Raw genomic sequence first — 12,861 nt, 5'->3', positions numbered from 1 at the left:
AAGCTCCCTCTGCCCCTCGTATGAGGCATGCCCAGCTGATGTTTGAGAGTGCATAACAGCAGTGGAGGAGATGAAGTGTAAATCCTCCTCTYTTCCCAGAAACAGCTTGCTCGGGAATTCCAAAGGCACGTGGGAGCCAGGACCTGGAGACAGGCTGTGGGCCTGCCAGGGCCTGAGGCTGGCCGGGGGCTCACCTGGGGACGGCTGGGGGCTGTGGGAAGAGCCAAGTCAGATGAAGCACAGGCTGCTCCCTCAAACCCATCCAAAGGATCATGGTTTTCTTCCAGGAACGAGAGGAAGATGTACGTCATCGGTAATTATGGTTTTAATGTGATGTTGGACTGCCCTTCCTGTGCAGTTAGGGTCTCGGTCCTGCTGCCGGTTGCCCCCGGACTGTCTTTCAGGAGCCCTGCTGTGTCCCTCTGATGTCGGGCCTGGACTGCAGCGGGAAATGCAGTTGCCAGCTAATTCTGCTGCCCAACAAGGAGTTTTTCATAAAACCTGTGTGTCCTGTCTCACGTTTCCCTCCTGTAGCTCTAGCTCCAGACTTCACCAGAATAAACATGCAGAAGGGTGGGAGCTGCTTCCTATGGGACACCAAATAAAGCGTTTTCCAAAATCTGTGTTGTGAAATGCTGGGAAAGTGCAGCATGTTGTAAACCCTTCAGTGGGCTCTAATGATGTTGCAAACTGGTTTTGCCTCTTGTTCCCACTGGCCTCCAGAGCTTTTAGGGGAGGAGAGCATTGAGCCTCCTGCTTGAATTGCTCCTTGAAAGTYTAATTATGGGTGAGGTTGCTTTACTTGAGATTACTGCTTGCTTAACTGCCTCCCCTGGGCCCTTTGTTACACCGAGAGCTTTCTGCAGCGCAGGCCAGGAGAGCGTGGGGTGCCCTGCTCTCCTYGAGCTCTGCTGGCGCTCCTTGCGGAGGACCAGCTTTGGCATCTGAGCCTTCTTCCTTAACCAGTGGCAGGTCTCCAGGAATGGAGAGAGGTAGATCATTTCCTCTGCTTTGACGTGAGCCAGCGCTGAAGAGGGGCGCGGGGGCTGCTTCTGCGGGCAGGCTCCAGCCCTGCCGYGCCAGCGGGGCCCCTGCAGGGCTTGAGCCCCTGCTTTGGGCATTGCTGGAGCTCCCGGGGTGGGCTGGCCTTGGGCGTCCACTCAGGAAGCTGAAGGAGGTCGTCACCGCTGCAGCCTTGAYGTCTGCCTGCGCTCTGTCAGCTGGACTGGGTGCTCTCAGAAAACTGGGAGAAGCTATTTATAATATATTCCCATTTCTCACCAACACAGGCTATTTCTGATGCCCCTGGACTGCTTGCCAGTCTCTTTCCAGTTCCACTGTGCGTGAGCGTGTATCAAGTGAGCTGGGTCTTTTTTAAAAAATGCAACCTAACCGCAGCCGCCGTTCTTGATGGAGCAGGATCCCCTGCCTGCTCCTGTGCCTGTTTCYGGGTCCGTCTGCCTTAGTGGGCTACGCGCATCAATGAGAGATTCTCTCTTGGTTAGTCAGGTCCTAAATGCTCCATTAAGCAGACTGGGTTGCTGTTTGGTTTCTGAACGCGGTGTCAGCAGCAGAAGGCACGGGGAGGAGGTGACCGCACGTGCCTTGCTCTGCCCGGAGCTACGGGACTCCTCGGAGCACCCGGTTGCGCTGGCCTCGTGCGTTTGGGCTTCTCGACCGTGTTCCCACCTTTAAAACRGGCAGGGGTTTGAACACCGACTGATGTGATGTGCTGCAGCGAGCTCGCTGGAGGCAGCTGCTCACGCGGGGCAGCACGCCCGGCACTGCCAGCGCCGGCTCTTTCCCCGGCCGGCAGCATCGGAGCCGGGATGCACGGATCCTTTCGAAACAAGCTGCGTCACGTTGGCTGAGCCCCGGCTCCCCGTCCCAGCGYGGCAGACGCCTGACTTCTGTTGCAGCATGCCAGCTCGTCGCCAAACGAGAAGAAGRAACCTGACTTTGCTGTAGGGCTTTCGAGGAGAAATGAGATCCATCTCTCCCAGAACGTACTAACTTGTCAGAAACTCGGGGCTAGCTGTGTCCTGCAAGAATCTAGGCTGCTTTCACGTCCTCTGCTGCTTACTGGTRGAAGGTTGGCAAACTTGCTTGCAAAAATAATCTCACTGGGCTGCTAGGGCTGGGTAGTCCCTAGCGATCAGCTGCTTTGCCTGTTTTAAGAGCGCTGTTGATGGGCGGCTGTCCGTCGCGGGAGCTGCCCGGTGGGAAGCCCGCAGGAGGAGTTTGCTGGTTTAAAGCCCACTCTGCTCTGCACAAGCACCAAGGGGAGCCTGGCAGACCTTCAAGCACTTCTTCTGTAGCTGACCTTCTTTTTGTCTCTGCCTAACGGGTGGATTTCATTGGGGAAATAACTGACTCTGGCTTTTTAATTTGATTCTCTGTCTGTGAAATTAGCAACTTGTTTTCATGAATCCTCTGAGTCTGACTCTTCAGCTTGTGTTTGAACCCTGCAAGGCTCATCCGAACGCGGCTCTCTTTCCCCGAGTGCCATCTGGGAGGCCTTGTGTCAGGCAGGAAGCTCTTAACCTCCTTTTCAAAGACTGACAGTCTTTCTTTTGCTTTTCTTTTCTAATGTGAACAAGAAGTTTAAGGACTAGAATTTTAGGCCTTGAAAAAACTGCACAGCCCTAGGCCCCAATAAGTTTAGTAGACCTTGAAGAACAAAGTAGTTACGAAACAGCTAAAAGTTGGAGGGGAAACCCCAGGTAGCCCCCCACCCTGCGATTTGGGATCGTTTCTACCGTTAGCGTGTCTATTTGCAAACGTGGAGTCTAGTAACGAAGAGTGCTGGCAGATTTGCATCGRTTTAGGGGTGCTGCTAGTGGGGACGTATGTGGCTGGTAGCTGGGAAAGGTGTTGAGCTGAGCGAAATTAGTCGGGCTTCTGTGTGTCACCTCGCSTTGTCCTTCACCCCATAAGGGAACGTTGCCCTTGTTGAATGAATATGGCCCTACTTGCTGAGCAGACATAAAAGTGAAGCTGCCTCTCCATAAACACTTCTCTTTTCTTTTCCCCCTCTCTTAAAACTTATTGGTTCTTACCAACAGCTTTATTTTTTGCTGTTACTGCATGCAGGCTTGTATAACATGAGGAAACTGTGGTTATTGCACTTCCTGGACATCTTCTTGTAGAGGAGTGAAAGCTAGGAGGTTTGCCGAGCTCTTCGACATGATTGGGGAGGTTCAGGAGTCCCTGAAAACACAGTAGCAGCTTCTCTTTCACCTGGGGTTATCTTTGGTGAGCCACCGAAGGACCTGCACCAACAAGTTYTGCTTCTGCTCTCTCCAACTCGGTACTTACATGGAGAACGAGGTAGGTGTTGGGTTTTTATCGGCTCTGAGAACTATGGAAGCCACTTTGTTGTTTTTCTGCATTGGATCATGCTGTTTTATGCCTGCACTTGAATTTGGACCCTCAAAACTGCAGAATCTTGGCTGTTTCCAGCTTTGAGGAGAATCTGCAGTTTTCCTGGAAGGCCCAGGCAACCRGCTCTAGCCAGGGCACGCAGGTGAGCTGGGACCAAGGGCAGTTCTGGAGTGTCCCCCTAGCTCGWGGTGGGCTGCCGGAAGTCAGGAGAGAAAAGCTGGAGTTTGTTCTGGTTCGCTTTTGGTGGAGTGGGTCGGATCTGTGCAGTCACGAAAAGGGAAGCAGAGCGCGTCGGGAGCCGTCGGCGTCCAGCCTGGGAGAGGGCACGTCTGAGACCGTTCGGGACGCAGCTCTGGCACTGACGCTTTTCTGTGCCTCTCTGCTTCTGATTTTGATTTCTGAAAGATTCTTTGTATGACAGTAGTTGAGGTTTAGTCTTGGACAGTCTCATGTTAGGGTTTTTATAGCGTCCTTGGACTTCTTCTTGTCTTGCTGCCCCAGAGAGAAGTGACGGGAAGCCTGGTACGGTCCATCATGTTTTACCGCTTCCGGCAGTCAGGGCTTGAGCACTGCGCTCCGGACCAGGCAAAGAGGCCGGGTGCTTGCYGGGTTTTCTGCTCTCAGGAGGGATTGTACCGAGCCCCTTGCTAGGCACCGGGCGGATTTCGTGTYGCAGCGGGGTGGCGTTCCTCTTCCGGAGCCCGACTTACCGGAGGAGGGATGCACCGTCTTTAAAACCTGCAGTGCTTGGCAGTGCTGCTCTCTGGTCCTGCTGGTGTAAAAGCAGAGCTGGTTAACAAGGACAGGTACAGTATCGTGTAGCTGTTCCTTCTGTCCCTTTTGTCCTATAAACTCCCTCTATTTTTGTCTGCCCCGGCACACCCTGGTGGAAGGGAAGCTTTTCAGGGCAGGGCTGTCCCTGACGTCCTTGCGGTGCCTGGCTCAGTCTGGGAGCTGGGAAATAGTATTAAAACAGGAGGTTTTCTGTAACTTTTTGCAGTCCTAGTCTAATGTTTCAAATCATTTTGGTCGCTCTTTGATCTCTCTGTCCTGTAGATCTTTCATGSTTGTCTAAATTGAGAAAAGAAGCCTAATGAAACCAAGCTATCAGTCCCGCTCAGCACTTTTAGCCACAGGCTTTTTGCATCGGTAAACATGATAGGCAGGTGCTCGGAGACACGACTGGCTTCAAGAACTTAGAAAGGTGTCACGTGTCGGCGGAGCTGTGGGAAACTATCCGGCCGTGTCCTCTCAGCCTGCCTCAATTGAAGATAAAAAGCATTAGTGATAAAAGAGGTTTAAGCTCACGTTGTCTGGGGCTGGTCGGAAGCAGGCAGACAGTGCTGCCCCGGTGCTGGGCGGGAAGCTGCTGCAAGCAGACCACGTGCGGGTGGTGTTCCCCCACCAGCACCATGTGTTACAGCAAGGCTCGAGCTGCTCAGATGCACCAGCAGCTGATCGTGACCATGGTTTCCAAGGGAAGGTCCTACCTGGATGGACAGTCGCAAGAGATGGGGCTAGGTTGGTGGGGGGCATTTGAGGCTGTTTKAGGCTGCAAAGTATGTTACTGTTTTCTGTGGAGTAGGAGATCTKCGAGTGCTTTGGGTTTACGTTTAATCAGCTCAGCTTTCGGAGCATCCTTTCTGCCTCTGCAGACCTTACAGTCCAGTGTTTGCCTTTTACTGAAGTTAGGAAAGGCCAAGACCAAGCAGAAAGCTTCGCTGCTGGCCACCTTGCTGCCACGCTGAACTCACGGCTCCCCAAGGCACCAGGCCCTCGGATGGGCAGCGCCTGCCCGTGGGACGGGAAGCCAGAGCCGAGAGCGCGCGCTGCGTCGGAGCCGCGGACCTGGAGCTGCCGCAGCTGAGGAGCTCTTGCTTTCCCTTCGAGACTGCAGGATGCACGTTGCTGCTGATGTGGATCCCGAGCGCCGGATCCGCMTCTCCGTAAACGTCTGTCTAGGCTGCTCGACTTAGAAATGACGACGTTGATCCGCGCTGCTGGTCCYTCAGCAGTAGGAGAGGCTGAGGCAGAGCTTGGTGTGTATCTACCGCTCTTCAGCCTCTGCAGCAGCCTCTCAGGCACTGCGTGGGGCTGCAGCCGCCCGCCCTGTGCCATGGGAAGAAGGACGGTGACGATGCTCCCTCTATAGCTGGGAATCTGCGTGCGCGTGCTGCCGCCGGCTGGACGGCCGCGGGGGCTCGCAAGCTCCCGCTCTGGGCTGGGAATCGGCTCAGACGTTTTTGGAAACAGCACTCGCTGGTTTGGGAGCCACAGAGCCCTTTTCTCAGGCGGGTGGTCCTGTGCCCGAGTCCCCCCCCGCCGCGATACTCGGGCCGCGCGCGCAGCTCGGTTGCCTCGCTCCGACGGATGCGCGGTCGCGGCCGGGCGATGCCCCCGGCGCCCTGGGACGGCCTCGAGTGCCCGAAGTCGCCTGGCTGCGAGGACGCCGGCTGATGCTTTCCGGCCCCGCCACGTTTCCTCGGAGCGCTGCTGCCGCCTTGGGCTCCCTTGCTGGATCCCGGCGGCAGCGTCCGTCTGTTGGGGATCGCTGGAGCCGCTTCGTGTGTGTGCTTTTCTGTGGCCGTGGAGGCGGTTACAGTAAGGTAGATGCATGGGTGAAAGCAGTCAAATATGTAGACGAGATTCCTTCTCCAAACTCTATTGACCAAGAAAGTGCATAGAGCTGTATATTCTGCTATAAAATTCGGTAGGTCCCACACTGCACCACTGCAAGCGCGTGTTTTTAACGTGTAGGTTCAGGGCATCTGACGACTGCGCCGTTGTCTGCARATTCGGATGTATTCTCCCGCTTCCTGCTCTTTTTGCAGGCTTTTTAAATAGAGTTTCTTTGCCTTTAGCCCTCTGACTGCRGTTTCGATTGCTCTGATTTTATGCTGGCTGCTCAGTGGAGAGCACGGACTAAAAAAATCCAGCTAAAGCAGATCGTGCAAGAAGCACGTCGCAGGCTGCGGAGGCAGCACCCGCTGCCGAGCAGTTCGGTGAAATCCCGCCTCGTGGCTCTGATTCTTGCCCCGCGTCCGTGAGTCAGCTCCGACCGTTTCCTCGGTACAAACAAGTCAGGGGCAGCGCGGTGCCAGGGCAGCGGCGGGAGAACAAGCGGGTTCTGTTCGGCTCTGCAAGCCGCCGGGACGCTCAGCGGCTGGCATGGCCGGGGATTTTAAAAAAGCCAGTCCCCTGTTTTGTTCTTAACTGGAAATATTCTAAATCATTGCTCTGGGGCGAAGAAAAACCAGTCTTGTTAACTGACACCTATCAACACTCGCATTCCTGTGCCGCATCGCTGGAAGGGGGGGTTTCACCGGGCGATCGTGCAACTGTGGGTTCGTAGCGCCCAAACGAGGTCCCGTCTGGCCACGGGGGTGGCTTTGGCTGGGCTGTGAGTTTGGAGCTAAGCTGTATCGGTATCGCGGCTCGTGGCCGTTAGGGAGCTGGCGGCGCGGCGCGGCCGGGCGTGCGGAGGCCGAAGGCATCTCCATGGGTGGGTGCGCGCATGCAGACCTTCACCCTAACCCCCCCCGCAGACCTTCACCCTAACCCCCCCACCCGTTCCCGTTTCTGCCAGCAGCCTGGAATAGTGTCCCCTTTCAAGCGAGTCTTCCTGAAGGGTGAGAAAGGTCGGGATAAGAAGGCCCAGGAGAAGGTTACGGAAAGACGACCTCTTCATACCGTCGTGGTGTCCTTGCCGGACCGCGTTGAACCAGACGTGCTGTTGAACGACTACATTGAAAAGGAAGTGAAGGTAACTTCTGCCTGGGTGGCACTGGGCTCCCTCCCTCTCTTCCCTGTTCCTCCTCTTAGGGCTCGGAGTGTTAAGCTACATCACCCACTGCAAACGAGCTTCCACAGTATTTTTTTCGACTAAAGGTATTGAAATCGTATCCTGAACTCACTCGAAAAGGTCGCTGCTCTTTTCTGAGTGAGCGCGTTTTCCCCAGCCAGCAAAGGCCTGGTGCTRCGGTGTGCCTGTGCCTGGAAAACGCAGGTCCTTCACTTTCTTTTTCGCCCTTGTGACGCTGCAGCTCCTTGCGGCTGTGCGCAGGGTGTTGCCAACCAGTGCAGTGCTGCTGCTGTCATCTTAGCCTGCCCCAGGGCTTCCCCTTCGTGTCAGAATCTAGATGAAAATGTTGGGTGCTCCCTGGGCTTTCTGACCTGCTGTTATGGTTTTCTATCCCTCTCTGTCTCCACCAGCTATTTGCYGTTGATAAATTACTTTTCTCCACAGTTTCTGGAGAACAGGCTCTGTGTGTGATTTTCTGCTTCCTGATTTCATCTCCTTTCAGGTATCAGTCTTAAAGAAATGCACTCGGCTGTTCGTAATGTTTTAGCTCCTGTAAAATGTTTTGTGATGTAGSAAAGATGCTGCATAGAGTCACTGTCTAATCCCACAGGCCTAATCCAAAGGGAGCGAATACTCGCTGGTAACTGCCGAAGCTGAATGGACAATGCAGYTGTGTGTAAGCTCTGGATTCATGGCATCTCCCTTCAGCTAGCAGTGGGAATAGATGGATTTAGATGTAGTGTTAGGCCTACTTAAAAGCATGAGAGATCTTTCATATTGAGGTGCCATCTAGCAGCTTCTAAAGAGGGGCTTAGGGCACCAGCCATTTGGTAGTGCCCTTTGCACTGAGTCGATGGTGGTCCTTCTTCCAGTAGCTAACGTGTTTGGGGCCCTGCTTAGTGTGCATGCCGCATGATAATGGTTTGGTTCTTCTCTCCCAGTATTTAGGCCAACTAACGTCCATCCCAGGGTACCTGAATCCCTCCAGCCGCACTGAAATACTGCATCTGATAGATAATGCAAAGGTGAGTGCTCAGCCCTTTAGAGGGCCGTTGAATAAATTGCTGCAGTTCTCCCAGCAGTGTTATCTTTATCTGTGATATAGATGCAGCCCTGTGGAGGGGGGAGGCTGCTCTGAAGACCGAAAGCCTTGTGGAGCTTTTCCAGAGCTAGGTCCCGTCCTCCTTTGCAGTGTTACAAATGTGGCTTTGTGAACAGCCAGTGCTCTGTTATCTGGGGCAGTGGAGGGCTGGGGTCCCCTGGGCAATGGGAAAATCCAGGCACCTGCACACTGCTGGAGGTGGGAAATGAGGGGTGCAATGYAGAGAGAAGTGTGGGATAACCCAGGATGTCTGTAGGATGAAGCAGGGTGTACAGTGTGAGCCCCGCTGGGCCTACCTGCCTKCCACAGTGTTGCTTGGGTCTCCGAGCTGCCTCCTAGTTATGGGAGGGTGTTTTAGATCCAGAACAGCTTCCCAGGGAGCTGCCTGCATCTGGGGTTATAGACTCTGCGGAACTGAGCTGACTTCGTACCCATCCCTTCATTTTCAGTGGTTAACTGAGGTCRTGGGTATTTACCATTAGCAGGAAGCCCCAGAAAACATGATGTGGGTAAATGAAGGGGTGGGAGATGAACACAGAATCAGTAAGGTTGGAAGGGACCTCTGGAGATCAYCTAGTCCAACCTCCCTGCTCAGCAGGGTCACCTACAGCATGTTAGACAGGGTTGCAGCCAGGCGGGCCTTGAAKAYCTCCAGAGAAGGAGACTCCACARCCTCTCTGGGCAACCTGCTCCAGTGCTCCGTCACTCTCACAGGGAAGAAATTCCCCCTCACGGTCAGGCGCAACTTCCTGTGCTTCAATTTCTGCCCATTGCCTCTTGTCCTGTCACACGGGACAGCTGAAAAGAGTTTGTCCCCGTCCCCTTGACACCCTCCCTTCAGGTACTTGTACACATTGATMAGATCCCCCCTCAGCCTTCTCTTCCCCAGGCTGAACAGGCCCAGCTCTCGCAGCTGTTCCTCACAGGGCAGGTGCTCCAGCCCTCTGATCATCGTTGTAGCCCTACACTGGACTCTCTCCAGTAGCTCCATGTCTCTCTTGGACTGGGGAGCTCAGAACTGGACACAGGACTCGAGATGAGGCCTCCCCAGGGCTGAGGAGAGGGGCAGGATCACCTTCCTCGACCTACTGGCAACACTCTTCCCAATGCACCCCAGGAGACCATTGGCCTTCTTGGCCACAAGGGCACGTTGCTGRCTCATGGTCAACTTGTCATCCACCAGCACTCCCAGGTCCTTCTTTGCAGAGCTGCTCTCCAGCAGGTCAGCCCCCAGCTTGTACTGGTGCCCAGGGTTATTTCTCCCTAGGTGCAGGACCCTGCACTTGCCCTTGCTGAACCTCAGGAGGTTCCTCTCTGCCCAGCTCTCCAGCCTGTCCAGGTCTCTCTGAATGGCAGCACAGCCCTCAGGTGTGTCAGCCACTCCTCCCAGCTTGGTATCATCAGGAAACTTGCTGAGGAGGCACTCTGTCCCCTCATCCAGGTCATTGATGAATAAGTTGAACAAGATAGGTCCCAGTACTGAGCCCTGGGGGACACCACTAGCCACAGACCTCCAACTAGACTCCATTCTCTATTCTCCTCCTTTTGAGAAGRGGGCCTCCTCCCTCTTGCCTGTCAGTTGCCAGAGAAGAAACAGTTCAGATTTTAATGGAAATGTCTTTGTTTTAGAGAGCACATCAACTCCCAGGGCAGCTGACTCAAGAACATGACGCTGTGATCAGTCTGTCTGCCTATAACATCAAGCTGGTGTGGAGGGATGGAGAAGACCTCATCCTCAGGGTCCCCATCCATGACATCGCATCCGTTTCCTACATCAGAGATGACTCCTCTCACTTGGTAGTGCTGAAAACAGGTAGATTGTGGCCAGTGTGGGCAGGCTGTAGCTGTGTGTTTTGGGGTTGTGTAAATGAGAACCGGGTCCTGGATGTCTTTGGCTTTCAGGGCTTGGGCGACAGTTGGCACYGTAGTGTTGGGAGCCAGAGATATTGGCAAGAGGGTATTTTGAGACATGAGGTGTGGGGTTGGTGTGTAGGTTTTAAAAAGCAGGTGACTGATTTGCTGTAGGACTGCTGGGGAACAGAGCCCTGTAGCAGCTAATACTGCTTATACTGTGTCTAAGGCAGCAAACAACTTGACCAGCAACAGGATAAACTTGATGTTAGATGAGAAGAGACAAAAATAATTGGTGTCACTTCTCCTGCCTTGGGTTGTTTCAGCCCATTCTTTTCTAGAACATGTTATTAACTCCTTATGTATGGACTGGGCAAGGACTGGGCTTTACATGCATTTCCCAAGAGCACTGTGACTYGCAGAAGTAAGATCATGCTAGGAAAGATGCAGGGGGGTCAGAGCTGGGCCAAATGTCCAGCTGTGCCTGGAGATGAAGTGCAGGCCCCTGTATGGCTTAGAAGTTCCTGCCATGCTCCTGCACTCCAGCGACTATCAAACCCCAAATAAGAGCTGATGTTTAGACTCTTAGGGAAGTCTGATCTTAGAGTGTAATAGTTAATTCTGCATTGCCTGTACTGCTCCAGTCTGTGGGGTCATCTGTGGATGTCCCATCTTCTGCCTTGGACTGGGGAAGGCAAGGAGAGCAGATAAAGACAACTCTGCTAGTTTGATCCCCACAGGAGTCTGACCTGTCCTGCTCTTTGCAGCACAGCRCCCTCGGAGTGGGTGGCTAGGGGAGTTCCTAGCTGTGTTGGGTGTTTAAATGCCCGTATTGAAAAACTATGATGACACCCAGCACTTTGGACAAACAAATGCAGGTGATTGGGTGACTGTGATGTGAGATGTTGCTGCTTCTGAACTGAACCGTTGTATGGCACGGTCTGGGCTTGTTGCCGATGATTGCATTTTTTTTTGCATCTGTGACAGGCTGAGAGTAGCCATGTAGTGAATTACCCAAACCCAGCTGATGAGCGGTTATTTGTGAGGGGCCTTGCAGGAGAACAGGATTTGTTGTGGGTCTCCAGTGAAAACTTGAGAGGACTGGGGAATCTGTCCCTAGCAGCTCTGCATATGTTAAACTTAAGTCATTTTTTGGCTAAAATGTTTGGAGAAATCTGAGCTTCTTAGAGGATGTAATGGCAGAAACTCATCGGATTATAAACCCTGTGACAGCAAAGGACAGTCTATAGAATAAATGAATAACTGACTTGGAAGGTTGCAATTTTGTTGATGGATTTTTGTGGCTGTCTAAGCCATGAAAATGAAACCAGCGATTTATGAAGTTGTCAGAAACCATCTCTAAATTATAGCCTCTTAATTCAAAAGCTTTGGGCTTATGCAGCATTCATGGGGAATTCCCGGGTGCCTCAGAGCTCCAGGGTGTTTTCTCCTGGTTGTGGGGTCGAGTGCTCTTCTGTTCTCTAAGTGACAGCTGCCAGGAGAAGTGGGGTCGGGGTGAGACTCCCTGCTTGGCTTGGGCAACCCCAATGAACGTGCGTTGCTGTAGCCACCCTCTGAGCTGCAAGGATTTAGGAACCTTCTCAAGCCACGTCCGACATCTCTGGGCTTCTGAGTGGCTGCCTTGTGTATGCCAAGCCTGCCCCGAGCGATTCTGTTCACCTGGCAGTTTTGGCTTTCAGTGCACAGAAACTTCTTGAGCAGGGGTCCAGGGCAGGCCCGTGAAGGAATAACATCAAGTCAGTCTGACGCGGCCATGCAGCCGCCTTGCTGGGCAGGTACAAAAGCAGCTTTGTGCTTGCTGGCTGTGAGCTGTTAGTGCTGCTCCGGGCTGTTCAGAAGGCAGCTCAGAGAGCTAGGATGCATTTCTGTTTTCTCCTCCACCTCAGCCTTTCCKTGACGACTTCTCTGTTTCTCAGCTCAGGACCCTGGGATCTCCCCAAGCCAGAGTCTTTGTGCCGAAAGCTCCAAAGCACTCACTTCGGGCTCGCTGTCTGAGAGTGGGGTAGTACCAGTCGAAGCTTGTTGCTTGGTGGTCCTGGCTACGGAGAACAAAGTAAGACTCAAACACTCAATTAACTCTCTCTGTCCCACATTTAGGTTGCATCCATAGTCAYTCGGGAATTGCAGTGATGATGTGAATGGGATTGCAGGGAGGTTTTCTGACATTTACTTAAACTGGGGTGGCCACAATCTCTTAGGGTGGCAGTGGAAAACCAGGAGCCCAAGGTTGGCCTCTCTCATGACTGACAGCCAGCACGCTCTAATCACCTCACCAAGTGTCCCTCTCACATGACCAGAAGCATACTTGGCCACAGGTTGTGTGACAGACATAGGTCCAGTCGTGACAAGGAGASTCTGGGATATGGGGGAGCAGGCAAGCCATGCACTGCTAGGACAGCTCTTGTGGGCCTCAAGGGCAGAAGGTAAGTCAGAGCTGGCCTGTAGCCCATTGCTTGGATGCCTGTGGTGGAACAGTCTGTTGTTGGCCCTTGGTTGGTGACACAACACTAGGAGGGTGTCCCAGCTTTAGAGGAACTGCCCTGGTTTGTGGCTGGCTTAGCTGAGGCCTGACGCTGTCTGAACTGCTGAACTGTACACAGGCTGTTCCACGTGTTTAGGCAGCCCCCAAGGAGGATAAGTCCAGGGCCCCGGAAACATGGAGTTCTGTAGCCCCTTCTCCCTGTGCCCAAGATCCTGTGTT

The 12,861-nt window shown here is 53.5% G+C and overlaps 1 protein-coding gene across 3 annotated transcripts in view; it reads left to right on the top strand.

The window, feature by feature from the left end:
• CCM2 (CCM2 scaffold protein) overlaps positions 1-12,861 on the top strand; it is a 48,508-nt gene that overhangs the window by 27,270 nt on the left and 8,377 nt on the right. The window contains exons 1-5 of one of the 3 annotated variants that reach the window (XM_085317804.1): positions 3,193-3,330; positions 6,974-7,147; positions 8,128-8,211; positions 9,918-10,101; positions 12,077-12,213. In XM_085317804.1, coding sequence (XP_085173930.1) covers positions 3,319-3,330; positions 6,974-7,147; positions 8,128-8,211; positions 9,918-10,101; positions 12,077-12,213 — 591 coding nt within the window. In that variant the 5' untranslated portion in view covers positions 3,193-3,318. Of the gene's footprint in view, positions 1-3,192; positions 3,331-6,970; positions 7,148-8,127; positions 8,212-9,917; positions 10,102-12,076; positions 12,214-12,861 lie in introns of those variants that run through there. The other 2 variants (XM_085317803.1, XM_085317802.1) reach the window with 2 other exon arrangements.

This window comes from Rhea americana, unplaced genomic scaffold (genome assembly GCF_003343005.1).
Source record: "Rhea americana isolate MKP2758 unplaced genomic scaffold, rheAme1 scaffold_508, whole genome shotgun sequence".
In the NCBI taxonomy this organism is placed as follows: Eukaryota; Metazoa; Chordata; class Aves; order Rheiformes; family Rheidae; genus Rhea; species Rhea americana.
This window is presented reverse-complemented; position numbering and strand designations above follow the sequence as displayed.